An 18141-nucleotide genomic window follows, 5' to 3' on the forward strand; every position below is an offset into this window, starting at 1 on the left:
CCAGTTCTAGAACGGCGCTTCCGTTTCCCTCCCGCAGAATTCTGGAAGTGCGCATGCGTATTTCCCGCCGGCCGGCCCCCTCGTCCGCTTTCACCCGGAAGTGCGTGGGCGGGGCTATCCGGGCGCATGCGCGCGACTGCTCTTCCTTTCTCCCCCTCGCGTTGCAGCCGCCATGGCGCCCGCGGTGAGTCTCCGGCCGGGCCGGGCCCCAAAATTCAAAGGGGCGCGGGGTGGGGGCGAGCGGAGTGACGTCACGGGGGAGACAGGGTGACGTCATGGGGTCTGCTTTCTTGGGGGGGCGTCCCCCTTTTCCTTCCTGGCAGGCCTTAGGCTGTGCCCCCCCGAGCCCCTCATTTCCCTCCAGGGGGGGTCCCCTCCTCACAAGGGCTGCCCTCCCGGTCGTCTCCCCTCCCATCTGGTCCTCTGAGCATATGCAGAGAGCCCATTTTGCGGGGGGCGATGAGGGGCGGGGGAAGGGACCCCCCCTTCTTTGCTTTCCTCTAAACCAAGGTTTCCCCACCTGGACCCCTCCCGGGTCTTCTTCGACTACAATTCCCAGCAGCCGTCACCACCAGCCGGGCTGGCCAGGATTTATGGGAGTTGTAGTCCAAGAACACCTAAACCAGTTAAAACAGGATCGGGCCCACCCCCACCCCCTGTTTTCAGCGGGATGGGGTTGAAAGGAACCTCAAGAATGGGGGCGTCTTTGTGAGACCCACTGAGGTCTTCGCCAGCCTGGCCCTTGCAGAGCAAATGGGATTTGTAGTGATGAGTTGGGAGGGCTCTCCTGCAGGACAAGGGGGGGGGGCTTCCAGGGAGCAGCCTTCACCTGCTCCCACCTGTGGATTGGACCCTTCCTCCTTGCTTAAGAGGACGACCCTGCCTCTCCCTGTGGAAGGCACTGTGATAGGAATGGAAGGAGGGCTCCCTAGAAGAAGTCCTTACGTCGACTACAAGTCCCAGAATCCCCAAGGAGGGAAAGGGAGGCTGCCTCGGCCTGAAGGAATGGATGAAGAGGCGTCTTCCTTCTACCCAGCGTAGATGAACTTTGGAGGAGCAAAACGGGCCACCACCTCCCTGGGCAGTTAAGTTAGTAGAGGAAGAAGGGATGGGCCGTAGGCCGGTGAATTAAAGTTCTTGGTGGGCAGGATCGCTATATTGTAAATGTGGTTTATAAGCGGCCTTGGCTGCCAGATGGGCGATATATAAGTCAAATCAATGCATAAATACATAAATACATAAATAAAATAATAAATGTGAATTATCTGACAGTGGTGCATCTGTCTAGCACCCTGTTTGGGTGCTCTTTTTTGGATAATGAGCCCGAATCCATCCTGTTTTGTCACAGTCGTTGTTGGTACTTAGGACCAGTTTAAGCTGTGTTGCAGCTTCCATTTTCATTGGTTTAATTTTGTAAAAAAGCATTATGTTATTCTTACTGCTTTTATTATTATTTTTACTAGCTATTTCACTAAAGTGTTTAAGCATCTTAAAGATACCAACATCAACTGTATGCGCAGGATTACAGAGAGGAAGTCACTGAAATTCTATTGTGGGAGTGTTGTGTATCCGTATGCAGAAAAACATTTCTCATCAAACAAGTGTGTGCATGACTCACAGAGTACCTACCCGTGAGGACCGGGTTACACCTCGTCTCTTCACACAGATGCTTCAGAGTGTAATTGTTAGCCAGAATTCTATGGGGTTTTATTCTAATTCAAGAGTAATTTGTCAAAGAGTGTTGGCCAATTACCGCCAACTTAACAACTTTCTGCTGGGGTTCTTCTGGAAGGGACCCTCTGGATCATCAAGTCCAGCCCCTATCAAGGAGGCACCGTGGAAAACCAAACTCTCCACCTCTGGCTCAACCACTGATCTCTCCAGCAGTTCTAATAATAAATCTTAGAATTGTAGGGGATCCTGTGTGACTAGCATGCAGTCAAAACTGGAAGTGGAAACTTGTTAATGAGGAATAATTTATTGCTAGAAGTTCTGTCACTACGCTTAAGCTGGCACAAGTCCCAAGTAGGATTCTGGCCATGACGAACATCAGGATGGCTTACCTCTGTTCATGAACTGGCCAATGTGGTGCCCCTTGGAAGTCCACCAGCAGGCCCTCGGCACAACAGCACCCCTGCTCTGGCTCCAGAGCAAATGCTGTGCCAATGCTGGAGGGCGCATGGAACTTCCATGGCTGATGACTTGATTGTACATGGATTTCTCCAGCTCCCCTTTTAAATCCATCTAACTTGGTTGGTTTTATTGTATTTTGTGGTAGGGAATTTCGTTGTTGAATTGTGGAAACAATACATACCTGTGGTAGTTTCACTTCTTAGTAGTTCTAGAATAGCTGGTGGGAAAGTAGCACTGCCTTTCTTTCCTCCTTTCCTAAATTAGAATGTGCCTCCTCGGAAGCTTTATTTCAAAACAAGGGGAGGGCAGGTGTAAAAGATCTGGCTGCCAGAAGCATCTCATCTGTTACCTAAAGGCCAGGCAGTTTGGGCGTCAGAAATCAGGTCAGATCATTTGAATTGCGCGTTCAGCAATTCACATCTGTTCCCTATTCCATGTGGCACACACTTTTCTCACAGTTTTGATGAACTCCCAAGCTGAAGGGGTATGTGACTAGGGGAATGGGGCATCAGGACAAGGACTGAGCATCCAGAGTCCCTTCTCACATGCCAGAGGGTCACAGAGAGATCATCCCTGGGAAGAAGTGTGCCATACACAAGAAAGAACCATGATTTGAATTTGAGCACTTCTCTGCATAAAACTACTTACGCTACTTCTGTGACCCACTGTGGTCAGATGTGTATGTTTACTGTTGTTTTGAAACCACAGTTGTACTGCACTGCAGGTCTGGTCTTTCCTCCTCCCTTAGTTCTTGGAAGTGGATTGAGCCACTTGCCGGCTGAGCTATAACAGGATCAGAGCTTGCTCCGTGGCATTCTTGGATCCATCTTCCCACTGTAGGGTAGGCAGCCGGGCTTAATTTTCAGGTTAGGCACCCATAGCGCCCCTAAAGAACTTTTTGGTGTCTCGTTCACATGCCCATCCACTGAGATAGGTAGCTGGTGAGAAGGTTTGAAGAAGAGCCTCACCTGCCTGAAAACATTTCTGAATATTGAACCAGCCTTCAAGATAAACAAGGCTCGCTCTGTTGTGGGGGATGGATGGCTTTTCTCCACTGTGCTAAAGTCCAGCAACATTGAACCAATGCGTGGGTTTTGTCTCTTTTCTTATGGTTTGGTCCTAAATTCCTTGGTACTAATGCTTGCTTGTTTTCCCGCCATCTCTTTCTTGTAGAAGAAACTCGTGACAAAAGGTAGCAAAAAGAAGAAGCAAGTCTTGAAATTCACTCTGGACTGTACCCACCCGGTAGAAGATGGCATTATGGATGCTGCCAACTTTGTAAGTTAAAATAATATATATACAATCTTAGAATTGCAGAGTTGGCAGGGACCCCGTGGATCATCATCCTTGTCAAGGAGAGCCAGTGAGGAATTGAACTCCCAATCTCCGGCAGAAATATAAGCCACTGAGCTACCCAGTAGTTCAGACTTTAGAGGCTTGGCGTACTCTTGGGCGGAATTGAGGTTAAGGCAGGTCACTAAAGTGTCACATACACAGTTTGCATATGGAGATACAGATTGTTCTGGTTTCTTCATAGGAAACAGGAAGACTATAGTGTGGTCTTTAAGGCGTCTTGTTTCTGAGCTACGGGGCATGAACAGTATTCATTTGGACTGATTATTTGTTTCTTCTGTCGGGCAGCCACGTGCCAGCATGGCTATCGAGAACGTCTGTGGTTTAGTTTCATACTGTCTTGTCCCTAGGCTACTGTAGGATCTGTTTAGAGAATTGGCTCGCTTGGAATGAATCCGTATGGCTCGGAGCCCTGTGTGTTGGTTTACACACAGTTTTGACGCAGCTTGCAGGAGACGTCTTCTGAAGCCTGTGATAGCGTCTGCTTGAGGCTTGCTTATGATGTCCTCATTTGTCACGGTGTGTGTGAGCAAGGTATCTGTCCCTGCAATCTACTTTCTCTTAAGCTTCTGTGCTGTAGAATTCATTTATTTATTTTATTTATTTATTTGATTTTTACCCCGCCCCTCTAGACCATGTCTACTCAAACCTCAGGAATACCGTTTCCCGGAAAATAAGACCTAACCTGAAAATAAGCCCTAGCATGATTTTTCAGGATGCTTGCCATATAAGCCCTACCCCCAAAATAAGCCCCTCCGTTAAGTGAAACCCCGCTCTCCGCCCTTGTGCAGCAACCAGAAGATGACATGACTGTATTTGAATAAATGTAGATTGTTGTACTTGAAAGAAATAAAACATTCCCTGAAAATAAGCCCTAAGACATTTTTCAGACCAAAATTAATAAAAGACCTTGTCTTATTTTCGGGGAAACACAGTAGTCCAGGAATACAAGCAGGGCTCATGTTCGGCCATGTTTTCCTTGCTTTTTTTTCCAAAGAAGAAGATCATTAAAGTAGCACTTTACACATCTTGAAATGAGCAAGGGGGTATTTGTAGATCAATACGGATATCCTTGTGCAGCTGGACTTCACGAGGATCTGGCCCCTGGGGCTGGACGGTTCACTCCTCTGTCCAACCGTGGCGGGATGCGCTCATCCTTCCAGTCGCGCCTGGAGTGTCGCTCTCTTCCCACTCAGCTGGCCACTTGGCAGCTATGTAGGGAAACTGATCCTTGTGTGGAGTGGCCAGCTGAGCGGGAAGAGAGCGACGCTCCAGGTGCGATTGGAAGGATGAGCAGGACTGGCGCTGCAGCTGGACACGTGAGTGGACAGTCCCACGCCAGGGGCCGGACCCCCCCGTTAAGTCAAGCTGCTCAGGGATATTCGTCTATGAATACGAATATTCCCCATCTCTACTTGAGATCCTTTGTGCCAGGTCTCCTTTTGATACCCTTTGTTTTGTATTATCTGCGGACCGCCTGTGCTGCAGAACTGCCCATTTCCTGCTACCAGGTTTCATCTCTTAATAGCTCTCATCTGTAATTTTCTTGGGCATGTACCGCTTCAGAATGAGGGGGCCTAAGGCATATCTGTTGGGTTGAACCCTTTTTTAAAAATCAGGTGCGTGAAATGTTTCTTCACCTGTGAAGCTAACGCTGGTTGACAAAATAATGCAGGATAAAATTTAATCTTTAAGGCAGGACTTCAGCCACAGCATCTCCTGCAGCCTGTCAAAAAAACCTCTTTAGGAGGAAGATGGGGTACAAATATTTTAAATAAATCAGTAAGAAAGCAAGCTCACTCAGTCCCACAGGAAGCTGTCCAGAGGTTAACACATCCTCTGGAACTCTTGATGTGGGCTTCTCTGCTGGTACCAAGCAGTATAGGAATAAGGTGGTCTAAGTTGGTCCTTCCCCAGGAGTTTCAACCTTGCTTTCTCCACTTGAAGAAGATGTGTTCATAGGCCTGGATCTTTTGGAAATCCAAATTTTATTCCGATTTCTTCATTTTTATAGTGACATTTGGTCTGCCAAATTGGGTTACCTTGGGCTTTTTTTCTTTCAAACTCTGTTACATTAAAACACACACACCATATTTTCACAGGGTGGTATAAATGGCTATAAGCTTGCTGTTTGATCAGCAAACCTCTGCCAAGGGGAACCCGTTGTCTCCCTCTGAATAGGGCAGCCTCTTGTGTTTGACATGAAAGAAGGTATTTTTATTAAAGTTGGTGGAAAGTCTGTGCAAGAATATGGTTTAATTCCCCACTGGCATTCTATTTTGTTTTGTTGTTCCGTGTGCTGGGCTTCCGTTTAGTTCAAAATCCATGTATAACTGTTACACCCCACAAAACATAGCCACAAAGCATAAACAGTTAACACAAACACGCAAAGAGAGAGGGAGGGAACAGTTTCTCTTCCATAACGTTGACAATTCTTTCCATACAATACCCTGTATCTTGAGCCTTTAAGGTCCTGATCTAGGTGCTGAGTTACAGATGTTGTGTTTGGGGGCGAAGTAGACAACTTTGGTGTTGAACTCATGGAGTTCTGAGGGGCACAATATTTATTGAATATTTATTTATTGAAAAAAATCACATATAACCCAAACCATGCTATTCAGAGCCATGCAATTTAAGGGAAAACCGTATGGCAAAATAACCTGCTTCTTCTTGTTGTTGTTAAACGCATCATTATTATAATTACTATGATTTTTAATCAGAATTGGTGCTGGTTTAGAGTTGCATAACAAAAAAATTGCATACGTTTGAATAGAAAATTGCCGTTAACAAGCACCGGTAGTGTTCCAGGGTGCATACTTCATCACACAATCAGGCACGCATCCAGGAACGCAACCAGTATGTCATTAATCTGGAGCCGTTTGCCATAAGATTTATGCTGTTTCCTTTAGGCAACAATAAAACAGGAGTAGGTTGCTGGGAGCTCAGTGTTTTTAAAAAGCTGAGTCTTCTGTTCAATGAATACATGTTGAGTCCTTCAGAATTCCTACTCAGGCTGAGCAGTTGAAAACGGTTTTATCAACTTGCACTTCATGAGAACTTAGAATGAATGGCCTCTCCCCCATTCTGTAGACGAAGGGCTCACAACTCTACAAAGGGAGAGAGAGGTGTGTCCTTTGAAGCAGTGGTCCCCAACCTTGGGCCTCCAGATGTTATTGGACTTCTACTCCCAGAAATCCTGGCCAGGAGAGGTGGTGGTGAAGGCTTCTGGGAGTTGTAGTCCAAGAATATCTGGAGGCCCAAGGTTGGGGGCCACTGCTTTGAAGCACAACCTGATAACAACCACACCCCAAGCTGCTTCCCCCCTTTTCCTTTTGGAACTAAAGTTACTGCGTTCCTCCTGGATACAACAAACATCTTGCCGGAATAAATGTTGAACTGTTCTGATTTTCTGTTCCAAGTTGCCCAGGACTCATCCTGATGAAGAATTTTGAACGATTTAGAAGCTCAGTTTTCTCCTTCTTTTGATGTCCCAATGACAATTAGGGGCCATCAAGTTGATTCTGCCTGTGACCGTTTCTAGGGTTTTCTTGATACAGATGACTTAGAAGTGATTTCCCATCCCCTTCTTGGGGGGGGGGGGGCTGGGACTACCATGCAGCTTGCCCGAGGCCACCTAGGCTGGCTCTTCTCTTAGGAGACACAGCGGAGAATTTGACTCTCAGTTTCTGCCTCTGACCAAGCCTTCAACTTCATGGCCTGTCCAGCCCCTTCTGATATCCCAACCGCCCCATGAAAATATTCACCAACTCTTATTATCATCATCAAAGCCTTAAGTCCTTATGCCTTGAAGAACCTGCTTACATCTTTTCTGAATGGCTCACTGCTGTTTACTGCGTCTTCATTCAGTGGTTGAAATCCAGCTTCTTAGAGGAAGCCCACCGAATCAGTGGGGATGTGGTGATTAACTCCTCTATAAGCTCCATTGAGCCCAACGGGCCTACTCTGCTTGTGACTTATCTCTGATAAAGTACATTGCAGTTAGAGGAGGCCCGTTTGAACCCATGAAACTTACGGAGGGGTTGACTGGCTAAATCCCCACTGATTCAACATATCTGTTCTCGTGTGACCTGCAACAGGATTTTGGCACATCCATCAACCAGCACGTAGGCCGAGTTGGGTGCAAATGGAGTAGTGGATGAAAAGTATGATCTGACTGTGTGACGGTTTTGCTTTGTGACTCTTTGTCCTGCCCTGGATGAAGATGATGGAGTACCGTTCCTCCCTTGGTGTATGCAGACTCTATGGAAATATTTATTTATTTGATGCATTTTAATTGTTGTTGTTACTGCATGCGGCCAAGTCCATTCTTAGACACCCCTTCTGGGTTTTTTTTTAAAAGGCGTAAAGTGCTCAGAAGTGGCCTAAGCAGCAGCTTTTTGCTCTTTCGTTGGGAAACCCTTGAAAGCCAAGAGGCAACCCCTGCTCGGGGGCTTCTGGCTTGAAAGGCACCTCACAAAAGGAAAAAAAGAATGTGAGGGAGGAGGAAGAAAGCAAATCTGGACTCATTGGCTTAGATTCTTGGTTGCCCCCTTGAGCAGGTCCTAAGATGGGATTGGACCAGAGCAGAAGGGCTGATGTTTCCTTCTTGCCTGCTGGTGACCACCAAGCGGGCCGTTAGTAGCCCGAAGGGGACGGAAGGAGCCGGGGGTGCGTCTGGGCGCGGCTTCCTCTCCACTAACGATCTCTCTCCCGATGGTTCCAGGAGCAGTTCCTGCAGGAGCGGATCAAAGTGAACGGTAAAGCTGGCAACCTCGGCGGAGGTGTGGTCACCATCGAGCGAAGCAAGAGCAAGATCACGGTGACCTCCGAGGTCCCTTTCTCAAAGAGGTGAGGACCTGCAGTTGTCCGAAAGAGAAGGAAGAGCTTTAGACCTTAAGGGGGAGGGAAGCTCTTTGGGGTCGGGGGCGAGGGTGGCGCCGCCTCTGCTGGTGGACTTCCTTCTCGGGGTTGCGCCCCTCCCAGCAACAGTTCTATGACTGCGAGGATGTCGGCTTAGAACCGTGGTGTTGGAAGAAGGGGCCTCCGAGGCCAACCCCCAGCTTCAGGCAGGCATCCCAAGCTGTTTAATTTCCTCTTGAAAGCCTCCGGTGTCGGAGGTTGGAGGTGCCAGCTATGGAGTCCCCTGGAACATGTCTAGAGAAAGGCAGCTAAGAGAGTAAAGCAGAGCTGAGCAATCCTGCACTTCTCGGGTCTCATTCCCTGCAGCCTGTTCGGTTTATCTATTCTTCCTGATTCTGGAAGGCGCTTCGAGGAACTCCATAAAACCCACCGCCCTGCAGCTTCCCCTGGGATTTTGTCTCAGGAGGGGAAGAGTGCACCGGGCCCTGTGAAATTGCAGGAAAGGGCTGAGCTTTCTTTTCCTTGCTCTTATTCCGCTTAAGGAAATTATTATTTGCTCACCCCCTGGCTCTCCCCTCTCCCTCCCCCCAGCTACTTTTGAGTCTCTGGTGCGTAGAGGCTTGAGATCAGATCTCAAATTAAAAAGTACATTCCCGGCTTGAAAGTGCCCCAGAGTTAATGCAGGGAAGGACCCACCCTGTCAGGTTCCGCTGGCCTCATTTTGGCCACGCCATCGTCGGTGTTGTTACTTGGCTCCTGTTTTGTCCCGCAGGTACCTGAAATACCTCACTAAGAAGTATCTGAAAAAGAACAACCTCCGTGACTGGCTGCGTGTCGTCGCCAATAGCAAGGAGAGCTACGAGCTGCGGTATTTCCAGATCAACCAGGATGAGGAGGAGGAGGAGGAGGAAGATTAAATGCAAAGGGATCTGGAGATATTTTGTACATTCATTTTTCCTTGAATAAAACGTGGAAATTGTGATAACATTTCACCCTGTGTGTGCTTTTGATGCCTCCTCCTCCTCAGCTCGTATAAATGCCACAATGCGGGCAGATCCGGACCATAGTAGAGACAGGTGGAAAGAGTGATCACTAAATGTCTTATGTTTAGGTAGTTTCAAGGTGGAAAAAAAGAGCTTTACATCCCTGTGAAGTTCTTCACCTCCAACTGGTTGAGAGTGAGATGACGTTTGTTTCTCCCTGGACGGTCTCTGTAATTTGTAGGAAACGTCCCTTGTGTCCTTTCCCCATGAGAAACAAAGCAGGCGTGCACAGCAAGCCCATAAAAACTGGCTAATAAAGACACAAGCACCCCATTCGCTGCTTCAGATGCGTAAACAGCACCAAGCCCTCCTGGTTTAGGGCAGCTTGAGCAGATTTTTGCAGCAGAGCAAATCAGCTGTACGCCAAAGGTGGGCCATTTATTCTTGTGCAAAACGTGGCTCATCAATGCAAGAACTCTTACAGAAAGGGCCAGAAAATTCCTGCCCAGTGGGGATGAGGGAGGTGAGCTCTCGCTGTCCCAGAGACTTAGATGGGATCCAAAATGAGCGACGTGTGGGATAGTGCTGTGACGGGTAGGGTGTGGGGAGCCAGAATTGAGGCATGGCCTATTCTAACAAGACTTTCCACTGCCTGAAAGACTAGCAAACTTTATTTGATGGTGTTTTTGAGGGATTCGAACACGCTTCCTCAAGGGCATAGAGCGTGGCTTCCGTTTCAGTGTGTGCTTGGGTAGACCGGAAGCGGCTTCTCAAAGGGAGCTGAAATGCAGAGAACTAGAACCCAGGCCGCTTACTTTGGCAGGGAGCATTAACAAACACTAGCTGGTCGTTAAGGCGTGTTGTCTCTCATTTGCTTACGAAAGCTGAGAAGAAGCCAGTATCCCAACAAAGGACACTGATGGGGAATTCTGTGCCATTTTGGCCTAAAGTTCTTTCCCTGCAGGGGAGGGAGCTGTGTGGATACGTTTTCCTGGCTTTGATTTTGTGGAGAAAGAGAAGCTATTGACAGCACGTCCCCCCCCCATGGCTTTTGCCCATGGCTTTTGCTGGAGGGCGTGGGACAGCAGCAGGCCTTGAGTCTTGGGGCCTCGGCAGAAAAGCAAAACCTACCTTACAATCCAGTGGAAAATTAGAAACAGAGTTGCTATAGCAGGGATGCGGGCACTCCGAATTTCCCAGCTGTAATCGGCAGCATATTAGCAACCATAGTAGTTTTCTATCGATGAGCAGGTCTTTGGTAAACCTCATGGGTCTTGCTAGCCCATTGGAGACTAGCCACAAGGGAGGTTGCAGGCAAGAATGAGGAGCCATTCAATAGTGCACCCAACAGAACGGTGGACCAGAGTTTGCTGGACATGTTTAAAGAGCGACTGATACTTAAAGTGCGATCTGGGATACTTGGCAGAGCAGTTACAGGTTCAGCTAGATAACCTTTAGGATCCCAACTCTACATTTCTGTTGTTCGTGGAGAAAGAAGGTGGCACTCCAATGGAGAAAGACTAGGGAACTGTAGCTTTAATACACCATTCCTTACTAAATGGTGGGGACCCGGGAGAGGGCCTTCTCTGGGGCGGCTCCCGGACTCTGGAACTCCCTGCCACTGGAGGCTGTCCTTCCGCAAGCAGGCAAGTTCTTTCTTAACTGATGGGCTGCCTATGTGTGGTTTTTAAATGGATTCTTGTGCTTTGCTGCATCGAAATGTCTTTTTGGTATTGCTTTTGTTCACTCTTAGAGCACCCTTTGTCTGATCTCTTTCAATATTGGTATATTTTCTGTTTTCAACTTCAAATATTGTCTTAGAAGGATGGGAACCACCTGGGGACCTTTCTAAGGAGAACAGCGGGGTAAAAATATTTTAAATCAATAAATGAGAACGAGGCTAGACCAAGTCATGGCATATTTTTAGGTGTCCTGAAAGAGTGAATGACCTGTTGCCCTCATCCTTAGGGTTTTGGGTGTCCCTCTCCCTCGCAACCTTGTCTGCCGACACCACTAGGATTGGTTTGGGTGCCGAGTAACTTGACCCGCCCGCAGGTGGGGCCCATTTGCTGGTGCGCCTCAGGCAGCAGAAAGGCTGGGGGCCGCAAAAGCAGCCAGGGAAGCCCATTCTCCCTTTCCGCGCCCTCGCTTCCCTCGAACCCCGCAGCCCTCAAACCCGAAAAGCGCATTTTCTTGGACCAAAGATCCTCCCCGCGCGCAATTCCGCCGCGAGAAGCGGTTGCGCCAAGGCGCAATCCCGTGCGCACGGCGGGGCGGAGGGGGGCACTGGAAGGGGGAGACTGAAAGAGGGGGAGAGAGAGAGCTGCTGGGTCCCAAGCGATGGGATGCGGTTGCCAAGGCAACCAGACTGGACGTCAGCGCGTGCCCGCTGCTGCTGCTGCTGCTCTAGGCGGGCGCAAGGCGGGCGCGCAGCCGGCGCAGCTGCGGAGCCGGGCAAGGCAAGGAGGCAAGGGCGCGGAGAAGGCGGGCGCAAGGCGGCGGCGGCCCCGAGGTCTCTCACCCCGCTAGCCCGATCCTCCCTTCCCTGCGCCCGTTTCCTCGCCCGCCGGCCCCCCGCAGCCGCCCCTCGCCGCGGCCATCTTCGCAGCCTCGCCCTCCGCAGCGCAACGTGCGCGCCGGGCGGAGGCGCCGGGCCCGCCGGAGGGAGGCATGCGGGGCGCGGAGGAACCGCAGATCGCCGAGGACTTGACAGGTAGGCGGCGGCGGTGAGGGTGGAACGGAGGGGGAGATTGGCCCCTGGTGCCGGTCGCCAGGGCCCTGGCTAGAGGAGACCCATTGAATCCGTGGGGTTTACGCACGGGCCAGCGCACCCTTCCGCCCGTGAATCGGTGGCTCAGCTTTAATTGGGGACCTTCCGTGGGATTTTTTAAACCACGATTTGGGAATCAGGCCACCTCCCCTCCTGCGCACTGGCCACCTTTTCCCAAGAAGCCAGGAGAGAGGACCGCTGCAGGATCGGGGCCCCCTCGTCTTGCTCAGCAACAGAGCGAAGCAGGCTGAGAGCCTCCCTCTGCGGGCGCGCTAAATGATGCTCGGAGACCTTACTTTCTGGGTCTCTAAAACTCTGGTTTGGAGTCTCCGCGGGTGGCCCTGGTTCTCGGGATCTGGTCCCCAGTCTGACCCGGGGCCATCTCGGGAGACCCCAAGTTTGAGGAGTCGTGGTTTAGACCTCCAGGAGAACCTGGGCGGGAGCAAGATCTCATAGCCCAGCTCAGCCCAAGAGTCCTTCTGGCAGGCTAGGTTCCTCCTTGCCAAAGAGGGGATAGACTGCACCTGAACATGGAGGCACTGTTGAATCCTGAAAAGAGCTCCTGATGAACCAGCCAGGGTGGTGGGGAGGGCAACCGTTCTGCTGGGAACCCATGTCCCCAAGTCCTGCAACCATCGGTGAGACGTCCTTTCCAGTTTTAGCCTTTATGACCTACCTCACTGGGTTGTTGTTTTGATAAAGATCAGGAGGAGAGACGTAGGCCAGCTGGAGCTCCCTGAAGGAAAAGTGGGATTGAAGATCACAAACTTCAGATTCCGGCCAGGGATGCTACCTAGACTCCCACTAGGAGGATGATCATCACCCTGTCTTCCTTATTTCTTGCACCCGGGGGTGGGGGGCTGAGATAGCCATCTCCTAAACGTGGAAGTTCTGTCTAGCTTTTGCAATTTGGAGCAAAGGCTAAAAGCATATTTCATGGACCTGTGGGTTTAGGAAACTCTTCCTTGCCACATCTTATGATATCTAACTCTAAAAGTGAAAAAGCGAAGTCTGTCAGGTTCTGAGGCTGTTCCCCCACATCTTTGTGACCCAGAAGGCTTCCTTTTCCAATGCTCAGACACTGCCTTTTTAATTTTCCAAATGGCAGTTGTGCATTTTATCCATCTTTATCTCAAAGCCAACACAGACTTTCCCCCCTCAAAACTGATTTTGGAGGGATGTCGGGCTCAAACGATGGGAAAAGATTGCTTTTTTAAACTTTGTGAAGAGCAGAGCCTTGAAAGAGCTTCTGCCGTGCTTCTGGATGAGTCTCTGATCTGGTTCGCCTTCATCCGAGGGTCTCCAAACTCTGGTTCAGAGCCGGATTGCACTTAGGGAAGAGAAGCAACGGGAACGATCCATCCTTGCGGGGGAACGGTAGGAGGCCAGCCCTACCCACAAAGCACACAGAGGCACAACGAGTAACCTCTTTTGTGCTGGATTTTCCGGAGACTTAATCTTCTAAACGGGCTGATTCCTTTTTCCAGAGTACACACCTAAGGGATTTTTGGTAGATCATTGAGTTATTATGAAAGAGAGGAAGTACATCGTTGAAAAAAAAGAGCGCATGGGCTTAGAAACCTCCAATGGTAGAAAAGGAAGGGACCCAAAAGGCCATCTAGACGAACCCCAGCCCATGTGGTAGATCCAGTCAAAGCATCCCTAACAGATGGATATCCTGCTTTCTGTGCAAAAGGCCTCGAAGGAATTAGAGGCCACCATCTACTACTAGGAGCCGGGCCACTGCTGAACAGCCCTTACGGTCAGGAAGCCCTTCCAGCTGTTTCACCAGAGCCTCTTTTCGATTTGCTGGAATCTGTTGGTCTGGATCCTGCCCATCAGCAAACATGCTCACTTCACCTTCCACGTGGCAGTCCTTGTCCAGGCATTTAAAAATGCCCTTCGTCCCGTCGCTTCTAGCTTTGCCTGACACTTGTGGGGGTTTCTCTTTTTACCTTCCCATCGTGCTTCCCGTTGGGTTTGCTCAAGGCGGAAGACAACCATCTCCACTCCATCCTCCCTGTCACATCATTCTTGACACAACAGCCCTGCGAGGTAGGCCTGTTGGGGGCTTTTGTTGTGGTTAAGTCGTGTCCGACTCTTTGTGACCCCATGGACCAGAGCCCGCCAGGCCCTCCTGTCTTCCACTCCCTCCTGGAGATGGGTCAAATTCATGTTGGTCGCTTCGATGACACTGTCCAACCATCTCGTCCTCAGTCGTCCCCTTTTCCTCTTGCCTTCATCTTGGGGCTAGAACATGGATGTAAGTTGACATATGTTATTTATTATTATGGAAACAAACTCAGAAATTTGTCTCACTGTCATAGAGAACACAATCAGTGTGTTTTTCCTGCCTGCTCACCCAGCGGTGGGTGAGAATCTTCCATGCCCCTTCTTGGCGTTCCTTATTCTTCAGCCAGAGTTGGACTTAGGGATGTGTTGAGGCAGAGGATGATGGCAGACAGGGGACTGTTCTCTCAAGAGAAATGCACATGGCCATCACCTGCTCCCTGGGCTTGGCATAGGGGAAGGTTCCCCGTCGAGGTCTTCTGCTGTGCTTCTGGATGAGTCACTGTTCTGGTTTGCCTTCTTCTGAGGGGCTCTGGATTCCTTCATCCTTCGGAGCAGCTGAAGGGGGGGGGAGACGCAACCCCAGTTTCGAAAGGGTCAGGCCACGAGTTGATGGGTACAGGTGCACTTTGCGTTGGGCTGCATCAATAGCACAGGGGGATGATGGATCCATAGGACGCGCGGGAGGCTTGTGGAAGAAGCCGTTCCACAGACCTCGGTTTCTCCGCTTCCTTCTCTCCTTGCTCTCTAGAAGAGGAGGACGGACTCCTAGAAGCTCTGGAGCAGTTTTACCCGGAGGAGCCAGTGAGCGCCCAGAAGAAGAAGAAGAAACCCAAAAAGCCGAAGGAGGTCAAAGCCGGCAAAGTCAAGCGGAAAAAGAAGGAGGTAGGTGGATTTGAGCTTCCCGCCCGGTGGGCCGGAAGCTGGTTGGAAAGTTGAGAGACGTTTGCTGTCGCTCCAGTTCCTCGTGTGGTTTTGAAAGAAAACGAATAGAGGATGTTTGGGTGCAGGGTGCTGACAAGACGCTTGTTGGGTTCTCCACCTTCGGATGAATCCTCTCCTTATCCGTATCTTTTGAGGTTCTGCATCTGCCCGCTGGCCTTGGGCAACTTTAGACACCTCGCCACCCACCCAAACGGAGGTGGGCTCGCCTTTGGGTAAGCAAAGTTTGTGTGAGTTTTGTGGCTGCTCCCCCCCTCCCAAATGCCTACACAACTGTGGCTGAAACCCAGCCGTAAGCAGCATTTCGAGCAAGCCCGTTGGGTCAGTCAGTAGAGGTGTGGTGAGTCAACTCCTCTGTAAATGCTGTTGATTCAAATGGGCCTACTCCAGTTGCAACTTACTGCTGGGTTTCTACCAGTATAATGTATAAAGCCCCACACAAGAAAGCTTTTTGTCCAGGGAGAAGAGTCGGTGCAAACTACGTGTGTCTTGGGGGGTGATGGGGAAGTGTCAGTCTCTCTGTTGAAAAAACAATGGGGTGAATGATCATTTAGTTGGTGCTCTTTCAAGATAGACTCATGCTTCTAGTCCTCATTAAGACTCCACACTGTATATTCTGGCATCGTGCTCCCTTTTTGATTTTTTTTTCCTGAGAAACTGTCTCACACGCAAACACCTTTTAGCACACACACACACAAAAACAAAAATTGATTTGTTCTTTAAAATTAAAAATAAACCTAAAAGCCCACACCTCTTTCTGGCAGAAGCTGGCCATAGGTCCCAGTGACGAATTGCAGTCATTGGTGAGGACCTGGTTTGTGTTGTGACGACACACTCAGGCGCATGCCTTCGTATGCAACCAGCTCCTCGTTAATGTGTGGCAGTCTGCTACCCAAATGCACAGGGTTAGCTGATATACACGGTTCTTATTCTCCATTTGTTCATAGGTGTGCTCTGTGATTCCTAAAGTGAGACATCCAGCTGTGGGTGTCTAAAGCACCCTGGCTTATCTTGGGCAGCCAGGACCGAGAGGATTCAGGGTTGTGGTCTGTGTTTTTGGGGTTGACATCAACCAGCCCTGGGGGCTAAGAGGAGTTCAGAATGACCTACTGCAGGCTAAGTCAGCTTAGGGAGAGAGACATCGACCAGAATACCAAAAGGCAGGCAGCTGCTTTGATCCGTATTGACAAGCCAGTTGTAGCCCATTCCATCTAGGGCAGAGGCAGGTCTTTTGTAAAGCTAACACCTCTCCATGGCCCAGTCACAACTAAGCTAGCTCTGGATGCTTTACATCGCAGCGGGAATCACCGCCACAACATGGAGGCCCTCCACAGCTGTGATGAGTCTTGTACTTAAGCTGAAAAGAATCTGGGACGGTTGGGGTGTATTAGCAGGAGGGGAGGCACCCCTGCAGATCACATCTTGTGGGTGACCCCACCCTTTGTGCCATGGCTACAGCGCTCCCGTTCTCCCATTTCTTCTGATGAACTCGTTGGACATAATTGCTCCACTGTTTGCAGATTTGAGCAATAAATTGCATTTATAGTAGGACCCCCATATCTGTCGGATCAGTATCCGTAGTTTCACTTTTTTTGCAGTCTGAAAATATAAAAAATATTAAAAGGAAAAAAAAACCTGGAAACACATATTTTCACAGTGTATATACCAGAACTGGCCACTAGAGAGAGCCAGAGACCATGTGTTCTTGTTTAAGAATCCATGGCATGCTCTGTGCTCCCTCTACTGGCCAGTTCTGGTAAGTACACTGTTAAAATACATATTTCCGGATTTTTTTTCTTTTCCCATATTGTACAGTTTTCAGAATCTGTGGTGGCTTGGAACCAATCCCCTGTGGTCCTACTGTACGAGCAGCTAGGAAAGGGGGGGGAATGACATAATTGAGGCTGTTGTGTTTTAAGCATAACCTCAGAAGACAGCACTCCTTGGAAAAGGAAATTACAGCAGGAAAAGATGGAAGCAGGAGGGCAGGAGGAAGATCAGGTATGAGATGGATTGACTCAAAAAAAGGAAGTCACAGGCTTGAGTTCGTAAGACCAGAACAGAGCTGTTCATGAGGGGACCTCTTGGAGATCATGAATTCATACCGGATCTATAAGTCAGTAGCGACTTGATGACGCATAAGGATGGCAACATAGACCCATCAGACTGAGAAGTGGGCTTTGCTTTCCTTTCCAGAGGGTGATGTGGGGAAAAGGGGGTCCTAGCGTTTATCAAAGATTCTTGGCTTGGGTGCCCTGGGAAGGTGGGACCCACGACAACCTTCCCATCTCATCTTTTCAACTGGGACCGAATGTCTCCTTTTGGGCTTCCTGGATCAACTCCTTCTTCCCACCACACTCTGACTGCAATGCGGTGCTTCGTTGTTGATTTGTCCCTGGTGCCTGGCCGTAAATCTCTGCGGCTTGTTGCGTGCCACCGGTGAGCTGCCTCGGGAAGGTGGGTCGGAGGGCGGAACGCAACCTCAGGACACGTTCCTCGGAGAGAACGGCCTTATGGGGCAGGCTGAGCACAGAGTCGCGTGCGCGTGCTTGCAGATCCCATAATGCTCTGGATTCCTCCTCCTAAGCATCTCCATTTCTTGTTTTGGAACGCCATGTTTCCAGTTCCTGTGGTCGACAGGGGGAAAAATGCTTTGAAACCCGCCGACAAAGCCTGATGGAATGGGATCTTTTGTGTTTTTTGCGACTCGGAGTCCCAGAATCCGACATAGACTGGGGGCTATGCGGCCCAGGGGATTCTGGGTCTCGGAGTCTCATAAACCCAAACCTTTTGCCAAGTGATGGATGGGCAGATAAGCTCCTTATTCAGTCGGTGGGCTAGTCCTCCTGGCTAGTGCCTGAAGCAAATTAAAGAAATTTGCAGCCATGGGATCAGGAAGGAACATTGTATTACTAATTCTGGGGTTTGGCCCAGTCTGGTTTAGGAGAACAGCAGTGTGAATGAGAAGAGATTTGTGCATTACGGCCTCAGCGCATACTAATTTATGGAGGTGATCTTTTGATTATCCCA

At 49.6% G+C, this 18141-nt stretch overlaps 2 protein-coding genes across 6 annotated transcripts in view; both read left to right on the plus strand.

Annotated features, from left to right (window-relative positions):
* The first annotated feature begins 30 nt into the window (after nt 1-30).
* On the plus strand, nt 31-9333 carry RPL22 (ribosomal protein L22). Its single transcript, XM_020800030.3, has 4 exons — nt 31-184; nt 3307-3411; nt 8210-8334; nt 9119-9333. The coding sequence occupies exons 1-4, from the start codon at nt 173-175 to the stop codon at nt 9261-9263; spliced, it is 387 nt and encodes a 128-aa protein (XP_020655689.1). The 5' UTR covers nt 31-172; the 3' UTR covers nt 9264-9333.
* A 2518-nt stretch (nt 9334-11851) lies between these two features.
* Nucleotides 11852-18141, plus strand: part of CHD5 (chromodomain helicase DNA binding protein 5) — a 57425-nt gene continuing 51135 nt past the window's right edge. For all 5 annotated transcript variants that reach the window (XM_072977744.2, XM_072977745.2, XM_072977746.2 and 2 more), the window contains exons 1-2: nt 11852-12042; nt 14921-15054. In XM_072977744.2, coding sequence (XP_072833845.2) covers nt 12000-12042; nt 14921-15054 — 177 coding nt within the window. In that variant the 5' untranslated portion in view covers nt 11852-11999. The remainder of the gene's footprint in view (nt 12043-14920; nt 15055-18141) is intronic.

The sequence above is a fragment of the Pogona vitticeps genome, chromosome 7 (genome assembly GCF_051106095.1).
Source record: "Pogona vitticeps strain Pit_001003342236 chromosome 7, PviZW2.1, whole genome shotgun sequence".
NCBI lineage: Eukaryota > Metazoa > Chordata > Lepidosauria > Squamata > Agamidae > Pogona > Pogona vitticeps.

Bases quoted from the DNA above. Each gene is read 5' to 3' on its own strand.
- RPL22 (XM_020800030.3), top strand. The intron at 3,412-8,209 runs GTAAGTTAAAAT...CGATGGTTCCAG, and splicing joins TTATGGATGCTGCCAACTTT to GAGCAGTTCCTGCAGGAGCG. The intron at 8,335-9,118 runs GTGAGGACCTGC...TTTGTCCCGCAG, and splicing joins GAGGTCCCTTTCTCAAAGAG to GTACCTGAAATACCTCACTA.